At 30.5% G+C, this 22,400-nt stretch overlaps 9 protein-coding genes across 9 annotated transcripts; 5 read left to right on the top strand and 4 right to left on the bottom strand.

Annotated features, from left to right (window-relative positions):
- Positions 1 to 1,301: 1,301 nt before the first annotated feature.
- BX663DRAFT_425468 (uncharacterized protein) lies at positions 1,302 to 1,631 on the top strand (the record flags this gene model as incomplete). Its single annotated transcript, XM_051522486.1, has 1 exon — positions 1,302 to 1,631. A coding segment is annotated over one exon (330 nt), but the record flags the coding sequence as incomplete, so codon positions are not given.
- A 1,277-nt stretch (positions 1,632 to 2,908) lies between these two features.
- Positions 2,909 to 4,591, top strand: BX663DRAFT_533835 (ribosomal protein L4 domain-containing protein; the record flags this gene model as incomplete). Its single annotated transcript, XM_051530560.1, has 2 exons — positions 2,909 to 2,977; positions 3,380 to 4,591. The coding sequence occupies 2 exons, from the start codon at positions 2,909 to 2,911 to the stop codon at positions 4,511 to 4,513; spliced, it is 1,203 nt and encodes a 400-aa protein (XP_051387427.1). The 3' UTR covers positions 4,514 to 4,591.
- A 1,985-nt stretch (positions 4,592 to 6,576) lies between these two features.
- On the bottom strand, positions 6,577 to 7,728 carry BX663DRAFT_490929 (HAD-like domain-containing protein). The gene is made up of 3 exons (XM_051524983.1): positions 7,608 to 7,728; positions 6,835 to 7,544; positions 6,577 to 6,767 (listed from the first exon to the last, which is right to left on the bottom strand). Exons 1-3 carry the CDS (start codon positions 7,703 to 7,705, stop codon positions 6,697 to 6,699), a joined length of 879 nt encoding a protein of 292 aa, XP_051387426.1. The 5' UTR covers positions 7,706 to 7,728; the 3' UTR covers positions 6,577 to 6,696.
- Positions 7,729 to 8,061: 333 nt separating this feature from the next.
- Positions 8,062 to 8,819, bottom strand: BX663DRAFT_481779 (uncharacterized protein; the record flags this gene model as incomplete). The annotated part of the gene is made up of 5 exons (XM_051524374.1): positions 8,062 to 8,178; positions 8,214 to 8,249; positions 8,299 to 8,318; positions 8,428 to 8,514; positions 8,717 to 8,819. 5 exons carry the CDS (start codon positions 8,817 to 8,819, stop codon positions 8,062 to 8,064), a joined length of 363 nt encoding a protein of 120 aa, XP_051387425.1.
- A 136-nt stretch (positions 8,820 to 8,955) lies between these two features.
- On the top strand, positions 8,956 to 11,722 carry BX663DRAFT_547170 (uncharacterized protein; the record flags this gene model as incomplete). Its single annotated transcript, XM_051530994.1, has 4 exons — positions 8,956 to 9,015; positions 9,449 to 9,569; positions 9,635 to 9,725; positions 11,596 to 11,722. 4 exons carry the CDS (start codon positions 8,956 to 8,958, stop codon positions 11,720 to 11,722), a joined length of 399 nt encoding a protein of 132 aa, XP_051387424.1.
- A 586-nt stretch (positions 11,723 to 12,308) lies between these two features.
- On the bottom strand, positions 12,309 to 13,926 carry BX663DRAFT_481776 (uncharacterized protein; the record flags this gene model as incomplete). Its single annotated transcript, XM_051524373.1, has 6 exons — positions 12,309 to 12,373; positions 12,402 to 12,588; positions 12,617 to 12,700; positions 13,409 to 13,422; positions 13,473 to 13,542; positions 13,885 to 13,926. The coding sequence occupies 6 exons, from the start codon at positions 13,924 to 13,926 to the stop codon at positions 12,309 to 12,311; spliced, it is 462 nt and encodes a 153-aa protein (XP_051387423.1).
- A 345-nt stretch (positions 13,927 to 14,271) lies between these two features.
- BX663DRAFT_490920 (LrgB-like family-domain-containing protein) lies at positions 14,272 to 16,633 on the top strand. Its single transcript, XM_051524982.1, has 4 exons — positions 14,272 to 14,892; positions 14,984 to 15,846; positions 15,920 to 16,178; positions 16,239 to 16,633. Exons 1-4 carry the CDS (start codon positions 14,451 to 14,453, stop codon positions 16,433 to 16,435), a joined length of 1,761 nt encoding a protein of 586 aa, XP_051387422.1. The 5' UTR covers positions 14,272 to 14,450; the 3' UTR covers positions 16,436 to 16,633.
- A 2,861-nt stretch (positions 16,634 to 19,494) lies between these two features.
- BX663DRAFT_463560 (P-loop containing nucleoside triphosphate hydrolase protein) lies at positions 19,495 to 20,769 on the top strand (the record flags this gene model as incomplete). Its single annotated transcript, XM_051523994.1, has 5 exons — positions 19,495 to 19,605; positions 19,656 to 19,767; positions 19,817 to 19,923; positions 19,989 to 20,286; positions 20,341 to 20,769. The coding sequence occupies exons 1-5, from the start codon at positions 19,523 to 19,525 to the stop codon at positions 20,764 to 20,766; spliced, it is 1,026 nt and encodes a 341-aa protein (XP_051387421.1). The 5' UTR covers positions 19,495 to 19,522.
- Positions 20,770 to 20,875: 106 nt separating this feature from the next.
- BX663DRAFT_424829 (Phosphotyrosyl phosphatase activator) lies at positions 20,876 to 22,299 on the bottom strand (the record flags this gene model as incomplete). Its single annotated transcript, XM_051522456.1, has 6 exons — positions 20,876 to 21,348; positions 21,413 to 21,537; positions 21,590 to 21,661; positions 21,732 to 21,868; positions 21,957 to 22,085; positions 22,144 to 22,299. The coding sequence occupies 6 exons, from the start codon at positions 22,297 to 22,299 to the stop codon at positions 20,876 to 20,878; spliced, it is 1,092 nt and encodes a 363-aa protein (XP_051387420.1).
- Positions 22,300 to 22,400: the final 101 nt, after the last annotated feature.

Here is a 22,400-nt window from a genome sequence, read left to right as displayed (position 1 = left end):
AATTGGATGAAGCTGAAGCCTCTTTTAGTACAGCGTCAACAGATGATTCGTATATCCTTTTAGAAAATGCTCAAACTGCAGTAGATAAAATGCCGCAAAAAAGCAGTATTATCTATCGATGCAAGAAATCGCATACCATACTATTATGCAAAAACACGAAATGGATAATGATACAACGTTTGAGGAAATAATCTCGCTGTTATTTATAATTTGCAAATATGAAATACCAAACACAATGCCACCATTAACAGAATTTAGTTGGAATTTTCAAATACTTATTAGAGAGTTTAACAAATCAGCTGCGTTTAATGTAGCAATGAATCTAACAACACTGCCCACACTTTCAGCACACGAGCAAAACTTGGCTTGCATGATGTTGTTTACCTTGAACGGAATTAAAAAAAAGGCGAAAATATTACCATTTGTAATCTCGAAAAAGTTTAACCATGGAAAAAACAACGAATTAAACTTTCTTGTCAAACAAGTTACTCTGTTGTTCGAAGCGATAATCTGTAACTCAAAGCTTAATTTGAATTAGGATGTCACACCAAACTGTTATGTTGATTGTGAGCTTGATGTGCGTTTTACCCGGCATGACTTTATAATATATACACAAGATGGAACTGAGGTAGGGACCGGAGAAATAAAACCTTACCAAGCGACAGAGGTGTGATGGAACGTAATATAATAAAGAAAAATAAAAATAGAAAGAGAACAAAGGGAAATATAGTTTGAGACTATTTATTCAACGTAAAAAGAATGATATAAAGACTATTTTGTGTCTACATAGCTACTTGTATTTATATCAATGAATCCTGAAATCAAAGAAATAAAAATAGCTGTCAAAGAACATGAGTCATGAAACAGTGTTAGTATTCAGATATACATTGTGTTGATTCAAGAGACTGATCTATAGATTATATACTGGATGTTATAATGGTCTGATTAAGTTTTTAAATAAAAAGTTTATTGTTTGATCTGAGTATATAGGTTCCTGATGTCTATTTTAGTGGATCAAAGACGACCTAAATCCTTTGTCAGGGCTATAAAAATAAATATGTAGAAATGATACGATGTCTTATTTAGTTGACACATTTAGACGATTGGATGTCAATAAGTTTTATATTATTTACAAGATGTTATCTACAAAGTTTTATTTTATATTCAGGCTTATAGTTTATCCTTTATTATGTAATTCATCTATTATAATATTACTTACGCTTATATTCAGAGCTTGTTCTATAACAAGAGGCACTTTAGAGATTGATCAATGCCGTATTGCGGCGTCATGTAAAAAGTAATTACACCAAAGACTATTGGATACTCGATCAAAAAAGGAGCTTTATACATATGGCATCACGATTAATGGTAATCAGATCCAACTATCAGCTCTCCAATTGTCAGATACAGGCGAGTATAGTTATTATCTAATATATAATAGCTTCTTGCCCACAGCTAAAGAAACTTATGTATTTATGGAAGAGACATTGACGACAATGATCCAATTTGTAGGATTTATGGAAAATTCGTTGCTCAGTCCAGAAGAGATGTGCGATGAACTTATTTTACCTGACTATTCTTCTTCCTTGAAGCCAACTGTATATATGGTAACAAAGGAAAAGGCAATATAATTCTACTCTTATATCCTCCTAAATTAACTTCTACATTGATTTGTATAAAAAACAATTCCCGTGCCTTTAACTAAAGTTATAAATATATATATTTATATACCCATTACCATGAGTTTTCCTTTTATTTGAATCTTTTAATTGGTATAGCATTTTTATTTTATACTCTTCATTATCTTGAATAAACTTGGTCTACTGTACTTAAACACAGAAAGTTACAATTAAATGGGCTCTTTATTTCTGCATTTATTTGAATTGATTGCAAGAGTGCTGTACAAAAAGCTTTCAAGTAATAAGCAGGAACGTTATTGCACGCTTCTGCAATTCATATCTTTAGACCTTCAGCATCAGAAAAAGTCGCCAGGTGATACACACTGTAAGTACAGTGCGTTCGCCGTCAATTGGAAGCTCACTTGGTCACTTTTTTTTTTTTGATGATGATCCAACTGCAACAATCCAGGGCGCAGTTGAAAGCTTGACAGCCAACTTTGCTGGCTTACAAATAAATAATAATAATAATAATAATAATAATAATAATAATAATAATAATAATAAAAACAAGAGTAGCCAAGTTCATGAAGGAAAAATGTAATCTCAGCATCAAACTTATTAACCGACACCCTCTTGCCAGAAACGAAGATAAAAATCTTGACGCTCGTGCTGAATGGGTTGAGAAATGGATCAACAATGGCATCAATTATCTCGACAACTGTATATGTGTTGATGAGTCCGGGTTTGATATTGATATGCGACACAGTCGTGGTTGGTCACAACGCAGTACAAAAGCAACTACCACAACCCCTTCCACCAAGGCAAGGCTACCTTACATACTGTTCTTGGTGCAATATCAGGTAATGGTGTCGTCAATGTGAGTATGCGAGGCGAGAATCTGGAAATGTTAAGAGAAGGAAAGTTGTAGGGGCCAAAATGAGAAAGGTTCTTGAAGATAAATTAACTGTTCCTAGTGGCACTACTGGTGATGATTATCTTTTGTTTCTTAACGATACTATTGGATATTATGGATGAGTTCCCAGAAGTGAAAGGATTTTTTTTTATTGTTATGGATAATGCTCCATATTCATGTTCCTGCTATGTTTGACCCTGTCTAGCGATTGCTTGAATAAGGTCTCTCTATAACTTTCCTTTAATTGAATTTCAATAAAATGACTAAATGATTTTCAAAAATCTGACCAGCTTTTTCATAAACTTGTCCAATTGACAGCGGACGCACTGTATTACTATGAATGATCTTATTGCGTTTATTAACAGGTTCTTCTTTAATGTACGATAGAAATGAGCTATGCCAATTATGCACAATCGTTTTATTAACTTTTAAGAATTGTTACAATGTTTATTTTACTATTTATCCGGGCCGCAAAAAAAAAAAACAAAAAAAAAAAAAAGAGACTGTCGGCATTTCAATTATTGGAGCCTCTTTAATATATTGAATTTTCAAGCAAGCAAATAGTCTATCCTCCTCTTTTTTAGCTCGAACTTCCAAATGGTATAGATCATAATAAGATGGAGAAACTTAAAAAAGAAAGAAAAAGATAGATAAACGTTAAAGATATAGCAATGATCATAGTTAGAAACAGATGGATGGATGAATGAATTAAGCCAGCCGATTAAAGCTTCGATACATGATGATGCATAATCTATATCTTTTCTATTTTTTTTTATGTTTCTCCATCAATTGTCAATTTATAATGTAGATCATTAATTTTTTTTTTTTTTACTTTTCAATGTTTTAGTCCGCTGCCAGACCTGTTATCAACGTCTATACCGAAGCCGGTAACACCGTTGCCTCCACCGTCCCTCTTCCTGCCGTCTTCAAGGCCCCTATTCGTCCTGATATCGTCAACTTTGTTCACACCAACATGGCCAAGAACAAGCGTCAACCTTATGCTGTCTCTTCTAAGGCTGGTGAACAAACCTCTGCTGAATCTTGGGGTACTGGTCGTGCTGTTGCCCGTATTCCTCGTGTTAACGGTTCTGGTACCCACCGTGCCGGTCAAGCCGCTTTCGGTAACATGTGTCGTGGTGGTCGTATGTTCGCTCCTACCAAGACTTGGAGAAAGTGGAACGTCAAGCTTAACTTGAACCAAAAGCGTTTCGCCACTGCCTCTGCTTTGGCCGCTTCTGCTCTTCCTTCTTTGGTCATGGCTCGTGGTCACCGTATTGAAAAGATTGAAGAAGTTCCTCTTGTTGTTTCCGATAACATCGAAAAGTTGACCAAGACTAAGGAAGCCGTTGCCCTCTTGAAGGCTATCAATGCTTATACTGATGTCGTTAAGGTCTCCAACTCTCGTAAGCTCCGTGCTGGTCAAGGTAAGCTCCGTAACCGTCGCCACAGACAACGCCGTGGTCCTCTTGTGATCTACAACGAAGATAACGGTATCGTTAAGGCTTTCCGCAACTTGCCTGGTCTTGAATTGGTTAACGTTCGTCGTCTTAACCTCTTGCAATTGGCTCCTGGTGGTCATCTCGGTCGTTTCATCATCTGGACTCAATCCGCTTTTGCTCTTCTTGATGAACTCTATGGTACCTACGAAACCCCTGCTACCTTGAAGAAGAACTATGTCTTGCCCGATAACATCATGACCAACCCCGATGTTGCTCGTCTCATCAACTCTGATGAAATTCAATCTGTCGTTCGTCCCGCTGGTAACAAGCACCACAAGCGTCCCTTCACTCAAAAGAAGAACCCTCTCAAGAACCAAGGTGTCATGAACCGTCTTAACCCTTACGCTCAAGTCCTCCGTCGTGCTGAGCTCATCAAGGCTGAGAAGATTGCTGCTGGTAAGGTTACCAAGACCCAAAAGAAGAAGTCTGGTGCTTCCACTGCTGCTTCTAAGAAGTTCTTGGAAGTCCTCCACTCTGCTTAAGAACTGCGTTTGAAGGTTTTTTTATATTAAATAATTAATAATAATTAAAAGTGGGTGAACATTCATTTTTGTTTATTTATGTTATGTCTGGTTTTTTTAAAAAAGAGAAAAAAGATAGTGCATATAAGATATGTTGTGTGTGTGTATATATAGATAGGTGTATAGTTTAGATGAACTTTGAATCAATTTAGATAAATCAGTATCAAAGTTGTAGAGAATTTTATATTTCTGCTTTGGACGAATATTATGGTCTTAAGCTTTATTTTATACGAACACTTCAAAATGGCACTTTTTTAAGTCCACTTCATGTTAAATAAATACATCTGTCCTAATAGGTTTCTAGATCCTTCACTCAATTCAAACGATTTTTTTTATTTTTATTTTTTTGAGATGAGTCTTTTTTTGCATACGTTAATAATAAAAGATGCTTATTTGTTATTTTTCTTGAGCCGGCTGTTACAATAGATTGTGCTTTTTATCTTTGTTTATTTTTTTTTTTTTTTATTTTAATTTTTTCTATAAAAGTAGTGAGTATGAATGATAATAAGGGCTTATTATTGTTGATGATGGCATTAGCTTCGACGAATTGAGAGTGTTCCGAAACTTTCTCCTCTTCATTTTATGCAGTTTATTTGTTGTATGTATAATAAAGTCAAATATACGAGTAATTCAGTTAATAGGAAGAGAACATAACAATAATATTTCATTTGTGTATTCCAAGTGTAAAAGCTAGATAAAATAAATAAATAAAAATATTGCTCGCGTCAAAGATAAATAGCAATCTTATGTTCCCTGAAATACGTATACAACCACGGCATATTTAAGTGTAAAATATAAAGAAAGTATGTCTCTGTTGAACTGTTATGATTTAGTTAACAAAATGCAATTTCTTTTATATATATGTATTATTAAAGAATTTACATCACAGGCCTCAAAATAATATTTGACCATGGATCAGTTTCATGATATCACCCTCTGAAAGGCTAAAGATGCCAGAATCAATTGAGCAAGTCCTCGCTCTTTCCCCCCCCCACCAGTGCTCGCTCTTGTATACACCTGTGTACAAATGATGAGGAATAGTATTGGTCATTATTTAAAGAATTTTACCTCAACTATCACTTTAAATAAGTCTAAAAGACAATCTTATTTCCCTTTTATTGATGTACTTTTTCCTTTACTTTCATCAAAGATAATAACTGAATGTAAATCTTTAAACAAATAAAGAAAAAAACTTTTAAAATGCTCACTTGATAGAGGGTTTATATTATTATTTTTTTGCCCTATTTATCATTGTTCTTTTTTTTTTAGTGAAGTCAGGCGCAGATCCGACCTGCCAAATTTATTTTTGATATATACTCCTTAAACTATGCATCTGTCTGTTTATATAATATTTTGCTTATTCATCTAGTCAAACTACATGCTTAAGTAACTACGCAAAATTTCAAGAGATACTTTCAAATTGTTACCTTAAACTTATAGCTTCCAGTTTCCCAATATATTGCATTAACTATGAAAGAAAAGAAGGCGTCTATTGAAGTTGGAGAGACAAAATAGTTTCTTCCTAACATTAAAAAAAAAAAGGCGTGAAAGTAGTGATCATTTATATCATTAGTTGTTTGTTTATGTTTATATTAAAATTTCTTCAAGTGTATTGTCACTAAAAGTTAAATTGCAAATCAGAGGTTGAGCCTGACTTTACTATATTTGTTATAAAATGTTATACGGCTTTCAACATATTTATAGTTATGCTCAAATTTCTTACTAGGACAGATCACCTTTAATAACTATAGCAATATCTTAACAATGAAAGCCAATGATTACGTATTATCTCTAAAAACAAAATAACTTTTTTTTTGTTTTTCTTTTTACTTGACATCGCCCCTATTATCTTGCTTAAGGAGGGTGTCCCATTACTAAAGATAAAAAAAAATAATAATATTTTTCTTTATCTCATTTATTTTAATTATTTAGCGAATTAAGTATGACAGCACTTGTATAGATATTTAATAAATTAGTTTAAATGTTTCAAAAAAAAAAAAATTATATGACACAAGAAAATTGAATAAGTTATCTAAAAATTTATTATGTAATCTTTAAGGGTGCTAAAATAAGGTAATGATAATTTACGTAAAGATAAAAATTGTAACTTAAAAGTCTAATCATATGTTTCTATAATATAATGTCTAAATTTGTTTTGCAACTTCTTCTAAAACAACAGCAACACCATCATCAAAATTATTACAAGTAATCATATCTAAAGAATTTATGTTAATGTAAAATATATATATATATATATATATTAAACTGTGCAATCATCTTACCAGCAACATCTTTCACTCTTTGGTGAGCATTTCCCATAGCTACACCAATACCAGCAAACTGAAGCATTTCGCAATCATTAGGCATATCACCAAAAGCAATAATTTCATCACTAGTAATATTGAACTTTGTAGCAATATCTTTAATGGCAGTAGCCTTTGAGACACCTACAGCAGAAACTTCGACAAAATAAGGGCTTGAAAATGAATAGTTAATCATACCTTTCCATTTAGGATCTGTCAAGACATTCTTTTCAAGATAATTAAAGAGTGTTTCACCATCCCATTCACGATGCAAGAGCATAAGTTTTTCAATTGTATGAGTTTCATTGGCTAACTCATTCAAATCATCTACACGAGTATAGACTTGACCAACCCATTTCCAACGCTTTTGTGCATAAGCTTCCTCACAACGGAAGTTTGTACCGCTCTCACCACCAATCAAGATATCATCAGGTCCAAAATGAGCCTTGACTTCTTTAATAAGTTCACGAACTGCTTCAGTAGATAGAGAGTATTTTTTGATGATTTCTTTTGTGACACTATCGAGAACAACACCTCCATTACAACCAACAATAAGTGGATGTTTAAGGTTAGCTTGGCTGACAATAGGGATCATTGAACGAGGAGGGCGACCAGAGGCCATGATGATTCGAATGCCTTTGTTTTCTAAAGCTTGAAGGGCATCAACTGTACGTTGTGTCATTTTTCCACTATAGTGTTATTAATTCAATTGCTGTTTGCTTGTGTGTGTGTGTGTGTTAGAGGTAACTTACCCGCCAAAATGACCAACAACAAGAGTACCATCAAGGTCAGAAGCGACCATTTTGATATGGGAATAAGTAGGTGTATCAGGGAGTGCAGTAGGTGCCATTTTTTTTCTTTTTTTTTTTTTTTCAGAACAATAAGAAAAAAGAAACAAGAAAAAAATATTAAAGATGGTGGCTGAAGATATGATTCATTATAATATTTCTACTTTAACTTCGGAAATTGTTAACTTTTTTTTTGGACGAATCAAAATTAAAATTCAGGTGATTTGATTACCTTTTTTGGATGAAGCGTAAAAGGAAATTCAGAAAAAAAGAAAATTAGTTTTCAGATGAGTTAGGATTTTTGTTTGGGATTCTTACCAGTAAAAATCTAAAAAAAAAAAAAAAAAAAAAAAAAAAGAAAGAACACCATGTTCGAGACGGCGATATAATTAAAAATTTATTTGCATCTTGTAAATTCTCAAGGACGACCACGACCACCAAGGATGTCTTGAGAAATCTCAAAGATGTTTTTTGTCGCATTGACATCACGTTGACATATCATTCCACAACTTGTGCAATCGAGGACACTGTGCAACTCGATGATAGCTGCAGTAAAAGACATTTGCTTACATGAGTAACACATTTAATATTAGCAATATTTTGATACTTAGTTGTAAAAATTAAAAATTAAAGTATCCTAATAATTTTTTTTTACCTTCAAAGTACGGTACTCATCTACATAAGCAAGTAGTAAAATTACCAGATATTTGCCTGCATTTAAGTTGATTCCAAAGTACTCCAGTCAGACCAACTCAGAGTTCACGAAATTTATCTGTGTCCTTACCGAACATTTCATTACCAAAAGAAATTATGGGTAAACTCTCTTTTTGATAATGAAAATTTCTCTGATCTCCAGGACTTGTCTTTTCTTCTATATAAACAATGCATTAATATGGTAATTATTCTATTGTTTTATTAGCACTAACCTTGTGGTTTGCTGTACCTCTTCATTTATAGTATCCTGTTGTGCATCTTGTTTTTTTTTTCTTCTTCATTTCATTTTTCTTTCTGTTCTTTGCTTTTTTTTTTTTTTTTTTTTTTTTTTTTTTTTTTTGATTGATTGTATTTCTTACCACCGTTCACCAAAAGGTTGAACATTTCTTGTCTTGCTCTTTTCACACTCTGGTACAAATGAAAGTGAGATTCAGCTGTTGACTGGCCGTTGTATAATAACATTCTTTGGAGATGTAGCAAGATATATGTTACATACTGTAGATATGTTGATATATAGGCGGGTTTTTTGTGGGCGGGGGGTGTTTAAAAGTACTTTATGCATATTTTCATCAGACGTTCTTTTTCTTTCTCTTTTCTCATGTCTTCTACTGCCTGTATAAGTATAGTATTCTTTGGTAGAGCATCTTTTAATCTGATGGTAACTTTCATCATGACCATGGGGAACAGCAAACACCTGCCCTTGATTTGGGTCTATAGCAAAAAGAAATAAATATCGCTGAACTCTTTACTTGTGTTATAACATCGCCTGAACAATAAAATATCAAAATCTTGCTCGTAGCAATCAAAAGAAACATCATTATTTGTCTTTGTCTTTTAATAAGAACAACATCAGCGGTAAAACCATCGGTTGGGATAATATTTATTTTTAAAAAAACAACTACAACCTTTTTCTTCTTAGCTGGATCCCGTAAAGTTTCAATACTATAGTAAGTATACAATAACAAGTGTTGGTTAAAAAATGAGTAATATATATATACAAGGAAGCTATATGATAATAACTACACACCTATTTATTTTGAGCCTTTTGAAATCAAAGATTTGAGTGAACATTTCTAATTTTTTTTTCATAGGCACTTGGTAATGTTCTACCAGCAAAAGCAGCAAGAGTATTTGAGGAAAATTTTGGTTTACGCCTTTGTCTTGGTCTTTTAATGATATCTGTTGATGTTGCTGTTCATATTTTCGCAGAATGTAGGTTAACATAGGTATGTAGGCTCCTAGAGACTTCGAAAAGCTTTGAAGTGTAACTGGTTTAGGCATGTTTATGTCTACTAATTCTTTACAATTGTTATCAATTACCGATTTCTTATTATTGTACATATTAGGAAGACATATCTGGCCATGTAGGTAATGTACTTCCACAAATACTCTGGTAACAGTACATATGAGTCATCTTTTTTTGAGTATACCTTTATCTGGCTATTATCATATAGATTTTTTTAAAAAAAAAACATTCAGCATAATATTTAATAAACAAACTATGTACCTTTTTCAAACTTTTTTTTCCGCAACATTGTGCAAGATATATGATTTCAGTCTGGTCTCGAAACACTTGGCGATATTATTTTGCGTAGATCATGGCCATTTGTACACAAGCAGTAGCTATGCAACGACTATACCCTTTTGCTTCTGGAAGCATCTCATAGGTTATATGATATCGTGTTGAAAAGTTGCTCCGGTTTTTTTAAACTAAGCAATCGCTTGGAAGGTGTTTCGCTTTAAAGAAAATTCTATGTATGAATGCATATACTTTACCTTGTACTGCTTTAGGTTGGTATTATTCATATTTACTACTTCTCTTTATATGATGTCTAACGTTATTGCAGTCTTTACATTTGAATTCAGCTACTATGTATTAATGGTAAGTGTCAAGCTATTGTTCTTAAACCTTAATAGAATTGTATCTTACTTTGTTCTTGTATTTCTATTTGTTTATACACGAAACTCTTTTAAGAATATCTTGAATTTGTTGTATTTAAACATATTTTTTTTTTTTTTTTTTTTTGAGGAAGAAATGGTGGATATAATAGCGCATACTTTTGATGTCAATGTTTATTAGTCAGTCTTGACACCATTTTCAAACATTAAAAGTTACATTCATTTATCAAGCACCAATAACATATCAACTTTTGTCTTTGCCTTTGAAAAATCTAAATCTCCCAGATGCCTTCTGCAGCTACACACTAAAGCCGGTAATAATGTATATACATGTATACACTCATTTTCATGAAAAAATAAAAAGATTTTTTTTTGTTTTTCACTCTCTTCTTTTTATCGTATAAATAAACTATATTAAAATGACTAAGATTTAACTAGTTAAGCAGGTAATTAATGTTTATTCTATGAAGGAAGTTATTCTTGAATTCTAGAAAACTTTATGAAGATATTGTTCTTAAACACGCTAATTATATTTATTATCGAACTAATAAACACCATCCAACTAATATAAAAATACATGAATACATTACTTTTAGTCCCAATACCTCTTGCCAGTAGTACTGACAATGCTTGTTAATGTAGTATTTCAATCTGAGTGTGTATACATACAAAACACCTTCACTTATCAACAGCATTCAATTCTTGGAAAAAAAATTATCTATCAAACAGACACATGTACTACTATTAGTTTGATGAACTGCGACAGTATTTTCGGAACGTATTGTAAACATAGTTAAAGTAGATGAATTATCCAACAATTTGTTAGTTAATATTAAACAATTAATTGTTTAATATTAAATGGAAAAAGTTAACAAATAAATAGATTTTCTCCCTTTCATGCAGTATATGTTCTTCACTAATGTATACAAATTCCAACCGTATATATAATATTTACATGTATTAAAGAAAAAGCATAATATAAGAAGGTGATATTTAACCTTTACAATAGATTATTTTATAAAAGATTTGGAAATAATCCAAGTTATCTATTTTTTCTTCTTCTGTTCTTTTCATAGTATATTTTTGCATAATAAGTTTATTTTTAATGTTTAAATTTATGCTATTTATTATTCTAACTATTAACGGGTTTTATTTGTGAGTACATATATCTTTAAGTATTTGATATTCATTACAATACCTGAATAAGTACCATTAAAACTAAATTTCTGTCTTTTGCTACTGGACGATTTTATTAATAGAAATATAAATAAATAAAAAAGTACACTAACAGCATTCACACAAGACCATTGAGCATTTGGACGTTTTGTGATTGATCAAGACAAGTTGATGTTGATAGCAGTAGTGCAGCATCCTCAAAGCTATTCAAGTATATCGCTACACGGGTGTTTAATAAAGGAAGTGAAGCCGCCGTAGATAAAAAAGATCGTGATGTCATTGCAAAGTGAAGCAAAGGGTAATGGCAAAATCCAGCAAATATTTAAATCCATATTGTCATTATTCGAAGAAGATTCAAGTATTAAAATTATAGCGAACCCAGAACTTAAGAAGTTAACGTCCCTTTTGTCGTCATGTATTGCAGAAGGCAACGACCCAATGTCAAAAAATATATACTATGTTATGAATACAAACTAGACTATGATATTCGGGTTTGGTATGCATTTTTATGTATTTATGATTGCTTATGCTCATGTTCATCTTTTATTCCAATCCTAAATTTGTAGCAATAAAATAAATACAACAAGTAAGTAATCATACTAGCCGAAGGTCTAAAAGTAATTGAATCTGAAGAAACAAAAAGTATTTATATCTTTTATGATTAGATTATAGTGTTTATTTTATTATATTCTCACCTATGTATTTGAACTACTAATATGCAATCCACAATAAAAGTCAATGGATTAGTTCTTTTCGATTTCGTTATCAAAAAGTTTTCTATGGCAAAGAAAAGACGAATGGTGTTCGATTTAAACTTGATTCGATAATGTTATTGACGATCTTTTTGTTGGTTAGCAGGTTGTATTCTTTGCCTGTTTAGTCAACAATCGCTATTGGATCAAGGTCTCCCAATTCCGTGACTAGTAGTTTCTTTCCTTGTTCTTTTTTTTTTTTTTTTTTTTGATTCACCCATAGCATTAAGCGTAGACAATACAGCTGTATGGTGGTCGTGTCTAAGACTGTCTACTTCATTAGGGACAGTGGACACCACTAGTGCCGGGATCGATCTGTTGACCTTTAAAGTGACATCCAAACAATCATCCTGAACCACACTATCGTCGTCGGAATCAGCTTCAGTTTCTTCTTTACTATATGACTGTAGTTTATGTGTCTCTTCAAAGTACCAGAAGTTTGATAGTAAGCACCATCACAAAACAGAGACAAACAAAGACCCGCCCCACTATCATTTCGAAAAATGGTTCTTGATTCTATTAATTAATTAATCAATAAAAGAATCATAAGTATTCATAAAAAAAGAAAAGAAAAAAGAAAGTTACTCACCACCATTCAACTCGACCGTTACTTTTTTGATGTGGAGATGGTACTTATGAAGATTGAATTAATGCTTTGAAGAAAACAGTTTGTCACAACTGTGACAAATAACCTTTGCAGAATCCACTGAATAAAAAAACGATTTCACTGAAAAAACGGTCTCACAAAAAAAAAAGGGGGTTTTACTGAAAATTTTACTAAAAAAACGATTTGACTAAAAATCTCACTGAATAAAAAGCTACTCTTTGACGAGAGGAAACAAATTAGGAAAGCTGCGAAGGTTGTGAAAAGGATGTCCCAAATCTTCTTGGCTGTCAATATCTCAAATTCTTTGATTGCCCCACTTTCAAATCTGTTGTCCCAACTTTTTTTTTTTTTTTTTTTTTTTTTTTTTTTTTTTGAGTAGGCCAAAAAAAAAAATTAGTGGCGCAACCTATTTTCGTCAGCTGTAAGCAGTTTTTTATGTATCAATCAACATTTTTATAAAATTAAAAAATTGATTGAGCAGTCCTAAAATTCCCTTCGATAAACAATAATCCACTGTCATCTGTCATAACCAACGTAATTTCTATTTTATTGATTATTGGCTTTTATTACAGAATAGACAACAAAAAGGAAGAAGCAAATCTATACTAATATATTACCATGACAAAATGAGCTATTTGTTATGTCTTATTTCTTAATGCAGATATTGGAATTTTTACTTACTACGGTAAATTTGTGCAATTATAGTTATTTTAAGGAAAAACGTTCTTCCAGATAACGGAAAAGAATTATGCTAAAGAGTATGTATAAAACATAAAAAAAAGGTATTTTATTGGTGTGAAAAAATTTTTTCTTTTTTCACATCAATGCCATACTAAGTTTTAAACTATTCTTATGGCAGTCAAGTAGAGTGTTTTTATATGAAAATGCTCCACACTTTCTGTACATAACAATAGTAAAAAAAAAAAAATTTTTTTTGTTTCTTATGTAAGATTGTATTGAGACTAATCAACAAAATCTAAAGTTCGACAATTTTAGCATGTGCTACCTAATTTGTATATCAATGTTTAAGTGTGAAACAGCTTTAAGTTCCTTTCAATGTTAATATATAACATTCTATTCCTATGATATTTACATTTTTTGAAAACAAGAGATGATTTGTTTTACGTAGATCCATTTTAGTAATAACAAACAAATAAAAGAACAAAACACATATTTCATTGTATGAGACTATAGAATCGGGATATATCCTATTAATAATAAAATAAAGCAATTCAATCGTAGCTGATAATAACTCCAATTGTGATAATTTATCATTGAATAAATTGTCAATACATGACCTTTTTTTTTTTTTTGACTATGTAAAATACAACTGTAAAATATGAGATAATATATTTAAACTGAAGCAACTAAATTATATTTTATCACATAAATACTTATACAAATTGGATTTTTACTTTTAGATAATATACAAAGTTTTTTTTTTTTTTTTTTTTTTTTTTTTTTTTTCTTTTTTCTATAACGCGATTATAGAAAAATAATATCGTTTCAGTCAATTTTTTTTATCATCTTTGGCTAAACCTATCACTTTTTACTCCGAAATATATTCATAATTCATGTTATAAAAAAGATTTTATACTCTTTTTTCTTTTCTTATTTTGTTTTCTTATATTTATTTTTTCCAAAAAAAGTAAAAAATAAATGCAAAAACCACATCTAAGGAAATTAAACGAAAAGACAAATCAAATATCAAATAAAACTCGAAAATTTCTTGGGCAACAAGTTCCCGATTACATCAAAAATTTACCAAGCATTAAAAATGATCTACGACGTTGGGTTTTCAATGTTATATTTTTTATCATAGGCTTTTTATACGATTGGGCAGTCTATGCTGTACTTCATCGAATACCAAATCTACATAAGTTCCCCTCTAGTGTGGCTGGCATGATTGTGCTTCTTGTCTTACTTTTGATTTCTCATGCTATATTCCCTAAATTTACCGACAATCTTGTAAAAGTGCTTGATCCATATTTTTCTTTTGCTTTACGAAGTATGAATATCATGTTTGTTCCTGCCTTTTGTGAGATGGTAAAGAATCCATCTACAACAGGTCCTGAAGTGGGTAGAATGATTTGTATTTTCAGTATGTTTAAAAATATAGATTTCAATATTTGATGTTCAATATTTATATTCTTATCTATCTATCTATATCTATGTATATACTACATATATAGTTGTTGCTTATATTATCGGTTTCACTACTTGCACTGTATTAGTTCGAGTTTTACGTTTAATCATTTTTTCGCCATTTTTAGGATATAAAGAATCTTCTAATGATACAACGGTAGCGATAACAGAAAAAATAGAAATGCCAGCAAATCCTGCTTTAGACACAGAAGAAGCAGAGATAGGTAGTCCCGGATTTGCACATTTACAACGTGCTTCATCTGTGGTAACGATACCTATTCCACTTCGACAATTATCTGACGATGATGGCGGTTCATGTGCAAGCACACTTACAGGAAAATCATCACCACCTATTATTTCACATCAACATGATCATCCTAACTCTCGATGCTGTATGAGCGATACGAATGCATTATATGAACCTCATCATCATCATCAAAGAGAAAGACATGGTCCTTTACATGCTTTCGCTGTTTGGTGTATGGAACAATCTAATTTTGATGATCTTACCTTATTTATTATATTTTGTATCTGCGCTTTTGTCTTTTTGCCATTATCACATGATAGTCCTGCCATGCCATTCTTCAGACTATTTCTTTATTTTAGTATGACTCTTTTATTGTATTCAGCTGCAAGCAGAATGCCTGCAAAAATGAAAATCATCATTCATCCTATCATTGTCACTTCAGCTTGTGTTTTAGCTGGTCTTGCTTATTTTGAAAGAGTGAAAGGTTTCGATATCATCTATGGAGTGAATGTCTACAAGACAGGTATCAGCTTTATTTCACTTGTTGAAAAGACAGACGTTGGATGGCCAGGCGGTGGTGATATATTATCAGCTGCTATGGATGTTTCTATTATTTCTTTAGCTTTTAATGTATATAAAAGCAGACCTACATCTTTACGTCAAGTAAGTTGGTTTATATATATATAGATATATATTCTATTTTGTTATATCATATATCTCATATTTTACATTCTAGTGGGCCATTATTACATGTTCAATTGTACCTATGGCTTTCTTAATTATGTTTGTAACTCCTTTATTTGCTCATGGTATTGGCTTACCACCAAGTTATTGTCTTGTCTGGAGTTCAAGATCTGTTACTACTGCTATTGGTATTGTTATTGCTGAAGTACTTGGTTCTAATCAAAGTGTAGTGACTTGTATCATCGTATTTACTGGTATTACAGGTCCATTAATTGGTCCTTATCTACTGAAGTTGGCTCGTGTCAAAGATGGTAAGTTATATATATATATTAAATGATATATTATGTTATTAACATTTATTTTATTAAAAGATGACTATATGACTATTGGTATTACTATGGGTAGTAATTCCCACGGTGTAGGTACTGCTTATCTTATTACTAAAAACCCAAAGGCTAGTGGTATGGCATCTATTGCCTTTGCTATGTTTGGTACAATTGGTGTCATTGTAGCCTCAATTCCAGTTCTCTCTGACACAATTAAGCATCTTTCAGGATACTCAGATTAATTGATAGTCTCTAATACTTAATATACAAAAATACCCAATTTTTTCTTTAATCATTTAGTATATATATATTTATATATCTTTATATATTATTTTAGATTCATATTCTTATTCTATATTATATGTTAAAACTATTGTAATCATTATATATCTATTATGTATTTAATAAACTACATATAATTGTAAAGACATAGACATATATAATATGCATTATACAAAGCAGAAAAGAAGAAGACAACTTCTTATCTATTCATATCGAAAAAAAAAAAAAAAAAAAAAAAAAAAAAAAAAAAAAAAAAAAAAAAAAAAAAAAACGTATCAAGAGAAATACTTTAGGCATTCAATTTTATTTTTATTCTTTTGCAAATTACTTTGCCATGGATATGATGGCGTTTTATCATAATTTTAAATTGGTTATCTTGCATAAAAGCAATACAGAAATGAAAAGAAAGAACTTCTGTTAATTCTATAGAGAACAACAACAAAAAGTAGTTTTTTTTTTAATGTATCTACACCAGTAAAAACATTTACTTTATTTAGCTTTTGTTGTATTTTCAACTACATGCTGTTTTAATATAAATTTATTATACAACACATTACAACTTGTTTATGAAAATACTTGTTTCTTTAGAATTATATATATACATTTTTTTTTTAATTATCTGCCAACTTATCAATGAAATTTACTATTTATATTCGAATGTTTAAAAGTGACTATAAATCAAAATGAAAATTAATTTTCTATTGAATCTTATTTATCAAATCTTTAATAAAGAGATAAAAACGACAAAAAAAAAAAAAAAGTAAAGTCGAATAACTTAATTCCACAATATGTTACTTTTATGATTAACATCATTACTGTAAGAATTATAAACTGGATTAAGATTATAAGAATAGAATAACTGTTATTTTAAAATAACGCGTAATTTACATCTTTAATAGGTAATTTGTTTTTTTGATTTAGTGTAACGAGATGAGTGTCAATATGTGTAGCAGTAATTTTTTTTTTCTTCTTTAGTAAAATTCATAAAACGCGTAAATAACATAAATTTAGAAAAAAAAAATCTTTTTATAGAATTGCAAAGAGCACTATCGTATATATTAAGTAATTCTGCATAAGACTTCTCTGATGACTATACAAATTTTTCGTAATTGCTTTCGAAACCCAAGTATAGTAGTAACATATGCTATTATCAAATCAAAAATAGAATAAAATAAAAATAACTTTCAATATTTATGAGTTTTACAAGTAGCGCCGACTGCAATGCTCTCAATGCTATTATATGGGCTATAAAAAACCTAATGTTTGTAAATGAAAAGAAACATATATATATATATATATCATGTTCATTTCATTTATATAGTGCCTGACATTATCTTGTTCATTTATTTATTTTTACAAAAAAACAAGAAAGACTTTATGTAATAATCTGCCGAGACCTTAGTAGACTTTTTGTTTTGTTAATGTAGAATAAATAATTTCAAAATTATCAAGAACAAAAAAAGTGTTACCATCATCGGGTAAAAATGGTAGGCTATATTTTCTTGGATATATTTTCGGGTTATAACTCTCTGAGTGTTTAATTTCGTAAACTACTACATGATATTGAACATAGGAAATTCCAATTTATATATTTTCTTTCGTTGAGTAATGTATAGCTAAACTACATTATCACTGACATTAATAACTTTATTTTTGTTCAATTTTCAGGGCTGTTGTGTATTACAAGTTGAAACTTTATATCATGATTTAGAATATCTTTTGTATTATTCTAATTGACAAGAGTGGAACCCCTTATAGCTACTAGTACATCCACACCCCTACCCTAATATGCGTTTAGAATCGTCCTATTTTAAATAGATGAACATACTTTTGAAAACAAAAGACAAAAAAAAAATGCATCCACTTTATTTCAGTTAGATTGTATTCCTTTTAAAGAAGATGAAGTGCAGCCAATTGCGATCCGCATTCTCTTGTTACTGCTTTTGTAGAATTTGAAAAGCTTATTTATAGACGTATATCATTTATTGTTATAATTTTATTATTGATTCATTCAGTCAGTTTTCTACTAGTTATCGAATCATATCATAATCGACTAGACCATAGTTTTAAAATTGTCCACATATCAAGTATATTGAATAGACTATTTTATTTACTGAACCGTTCATATCCATTATTTATCCTTCGATTGAAGAGACTGTTAATCAACTGGTAGAGGAGGAAAAAATTATTAAATAAACGAGTGAAAAAAAAAAAAGAGCAGGACTATTAAAGAACATTACAATAAAGATTAAGCATTTAATGTTCTTCAAAACAAGATTAACTAAATATGAAAATAAGTTCACTAAACATGCAACTATTTCCAAAGAAAAAGAGATATGCATTATTGGGAGATGTACACATATTTGGTCATACTATAAGCTTAACTATAGTTAAAGAATTACGTCCACACATTTTATGTTGGATCAACATGCATATGCATAGATTAAACAAGTGATATAGATGTGCGTAGAATACTAAAGGCTTGGTATCTTAAAAGAAGATTATTGTGCTCTAATAAATAATGTAGCATCTGTTCTATTTGATTATATTGCTACTGATATAGAATAGCCTATATACTCCTCCCCCCAAATCAATGAAAATCAATTGGTATATCCTTATTATTTTTATTACTGTCTGCATTAAGTTTATTTCTTTTTTATTATCAGGACAATGAAGAATAAATAAAACACTTTAACAAATAAAGACTTACTGTTTCGTAATAGATAATTATAGCATTGTAATATCAATGCGTAACTGTAGTAAGTCAAAAGTTAAAATTTACTACTATTTTAATTGTATTCATTTACCAAATATTATTCAACAAACGATATCTATTTAATATTATATTCATATTAGCTTAGTGAAAGAATTGGGCATATTGTATTAAAAGCTTATACATTTATCGAAGATTGTATGATATGATTTATCTATATTCATATATAAAAAAAAGCAGTCAAATGTATTCCTTATTGTAAAAAAAAAAAAAAAAAAAAAAAAAGCGTGTTCGTGTTTTTTTTTTGACTTACTATAAATAATAATCCATAATAATGGCTACAGCAATGGATATAGATGCTCCATCAGTAAGTGGAAGTTCAAATGACAGTAATCAAGATGGATTTATTTTGCCTTGGTAAATTTTTTATTATCTTTATTCTTTAAATGTTATTCATAATTTTGTAGGGTGGAAAAATATAGACCTGTGACGTTAAAGGATATTGTTGGTAATGAAGATACAGTATCAAGATTACAAACAATTGCAAAGGATGGTAACCTCCCTAATGTCATCTTAACTGTAAGTTGCTTTATATATTTTAGTATGTATACTTATACAAATTTAAAAGGGTTTACCAGGTATTGGTAAAACGACAAGCATATTGTGTTTGGCTCATGATTTATTGGGCCCTTCATATAAAGATGCTGTGCTTGAATTAAATGCTTCTGATGATAGGTAAGAAGAACATGAATAACATCGTCATGTATATTTATTTTATTTTATTTTATTTTATTTTATAGAGGCATCGATGTTGTTAGAAATAGAATTAAAGCATTTGCTCAGAAAAAAGTAACTTTACCACCAGGAAAACATAAGATTATTATTTTAGATGAAGCAGATAGTATGACAGGAGGTGCACAACAGGCACTTCGCAGAACCATGGAAATTTATTCAAATACAACTCGATTTGCTTTAGCTTGTAATCAATCTAACAAGATTATTGAACCCATTCAATCTCGTTGTGCTGTTTTACGTTATACCAAATTAACCGATGAGCAAATCTTGCGTCGATTATTAGAAATATGTCAGGCAGAAAAGGTTAGCTTTGAAAAAAAAAAGACATAACTTATCCATTTATTGACTTATTTATAGGTTAGTTATAATGATGAAGGTTTAGAGGCGTTGATATTTACTGCAGATGGTGATATGCGTCAGGCTATTAATAATTTACAATCAACTCATTATGGATTTAAATATGTAAATGCAGAGAACGTTTATAAGATTTGCGACCAGCCTCATCCTATTGTAATTCAACATATCTTAAAAAAATGTTCTGAAGGTAATGTGGATGAAGCTGTTACTTGTATGGAGCAGTTATATGATCTTGGATACTCTTCTCTAGATATTATTACAACCATTTTCCGTGTTACAAGGAATTATACTGAAATGAATGAACAATTGAGATTAGATTATTTAAAAGAAATTGGTTTTACACACATGCGTATTTTAGATGGTCATCAAAGCATTATTCAATTATCAGGCATGATAGCCAAACTTTGTAGTATTTCTGTTAAATAAATCGTTTTTTTTTTTTTTTTTTTTTTTTTTTTTTTTTTTTTTGCTTTATTATCGACTTGGTGACGAAAAAAGATAATAAAAGAAAAATTGGGTTTCAAGATAATTTATATTAATCAAAAGGGATAGGTCGAGGCTTAGGTACTCCCTCATTGTTTCTTAAAGCAGCAGCAGCAGCAATAGCACTTGGAACAGGGATACCACAGCAATCAGGATATTCTTGACCCAAAGCATACACGCCTTCATTTCCAGACTTGCTCATATGAACATGTCCACATTCATCTTCCATATCTTCTGTCACAGGATGACCTCCTTCGAAATGAATAAGACTTCCAAACATAAAATGCTGCATAATGGGCAACTTGGATAATACCTCTGCTTTATACATTTTAATCATACCTTGATTTACTTTAACCCATGTTTTGCAAGCAGAGATATCATCTAACATAGGTGAATGCCATCTTAAGGAAGCAGTTGTCTTTACAGTATTAATAAATTTGATACATGCAAGATACATATATGATTTCGAAAATTCTTGTACAGTATCTTCGTCATGAATTGATTTAGGTTTAATATATTTATGATCTATGAAGAAGAAGAAAAATAATATTAAAATAAAGTTATATCAGATCCTTTCATTTTGCTGTACCTAATAGCTGTGCAGATCCAAAAAGAAATGGTAAAAAATGATAATCATCAAGACCCCATACACCATGAGAACCGGCAGGTTCAAGCCAGTATTGAAATTGTAATTGTCTCATCAATTCAATATATCTTATAAAAAGCTTATTAATAAATCTTTTTGATTATCAATATTTTAACATACTTGACAAATATACGTAAAACAACAGCTGTATCATCGTCTGTACTGAGTACATTTAATTTCTCCAAACAAAGCCTGAATAAATGAATGAATATCTATATGTATGTATGCATGTATGTATATAGACTTCGATAAATTCACTTACAACCATGCCATAAAATTGGCTTCGTGTCCTGTACCGTAGTCTATTCGTTTTCGATTACCAAAACTTTCACATAAATATGTTCCAACTTCCTTAATAGCTGCTTCGGGAACTAGTGGTTTGAGCAGGTCTGAAATTGACTATAAAACAAATGTGTCAATCTAAAACTTTATATATATTCATATTTTTTTTTTAAAAAAAAAAATAAATAAAAAATAGATGCCTTACATCTTTTACTTTATCATAGAATGTTCTAAAAGCTGGATTACCAAAGCGTGATTTTGAATTTTCAACCGGAGGGATTTGTTTGACATATTGTAGTAAAGTTTCTAATATGGATAAAACTTTTTGAACATTCTACTGAAAAATAGTTAGTTTCTTTGTCATGTGTGTACTTTTAGTCTATGATATGCACCTCTGAGATTCTGACTTCCGAATCAATTTTCAGATTTATAATAGAGTCATTTAAACGCACTATGTATTCAATATATTCTTTATAAGCAGATGAATGTAAGAATTCATCAAGATCTTCCTTAGTGACAATGTGTTTTTGAGGGATAATATAAGTCATAATTAACTGGTAAAAAAAAACAAAAGTTTAGAGATGGCCTTACACATGTATGCTGTAGTCACAGTGTGACGGCCATTATTCAGTAATTAGAATAGAATAAA

This window comes from Cokeromyces recurvatus, assembly GCF_025118155.1.
Source record: "Cokeromyces recurvatus strain NRRL 2243 chromosome Unknown BX663scaffold_1, whole genome shotgun sequence".
NCBI classification, from domain to species: Eukaryota; Fungi; Mucoromycota; class Mucoromycetes; order Mucorales; family Mucoraceae; genus Cokeromyces; species Cokeromyces recurvatus.
This window is presented reverse-complemented; position numbering and strand designations above follow the sequence as displayed.

Coding starts and splice junctions, on each gene's coding strand:
- BX663DRAFT_490929 (XM_051524983.1), bottom strand. CDS start 7,705: ATGGCACCTACTGCACTCCCTGATACACCTACTTATTCCCATATCAAA. Junction 7,545..7,607: donor GTTGTTGGTCATTTTGGCGG/GTAAGTTACCTC, acceptor ATAACACTATAG/TGGAAAAATGACACAACGTA. Junction 6,768..6,834: donor AAGAGTGAAAGATGTTGCTG/GTAAGATGATTG, acceptor TAAATTCTTTAG/ATATGATTACTTGTAATAAT.
- BX663DRAFT_490920 (XM_051524982.1), top strand. CDS start 14,451: ATGCAAAAACCACATCTAAGGAAATTAAACGAAAAGACAAATCAAATA. Junction 15,847..15,919: donor GACCTACATCTTTACGTCAA/GTAAGTTGGTTT, acceptor TTTACATTCTAG/TGGGCCATTATTACATGTTC. Junction 16,179..16,238: donor GTTGGCTCGTGTCAAAGATG/GTAAGTTATATA, acceptor TTTTATTAAAAG/ATGACTATATGACTATTGGT.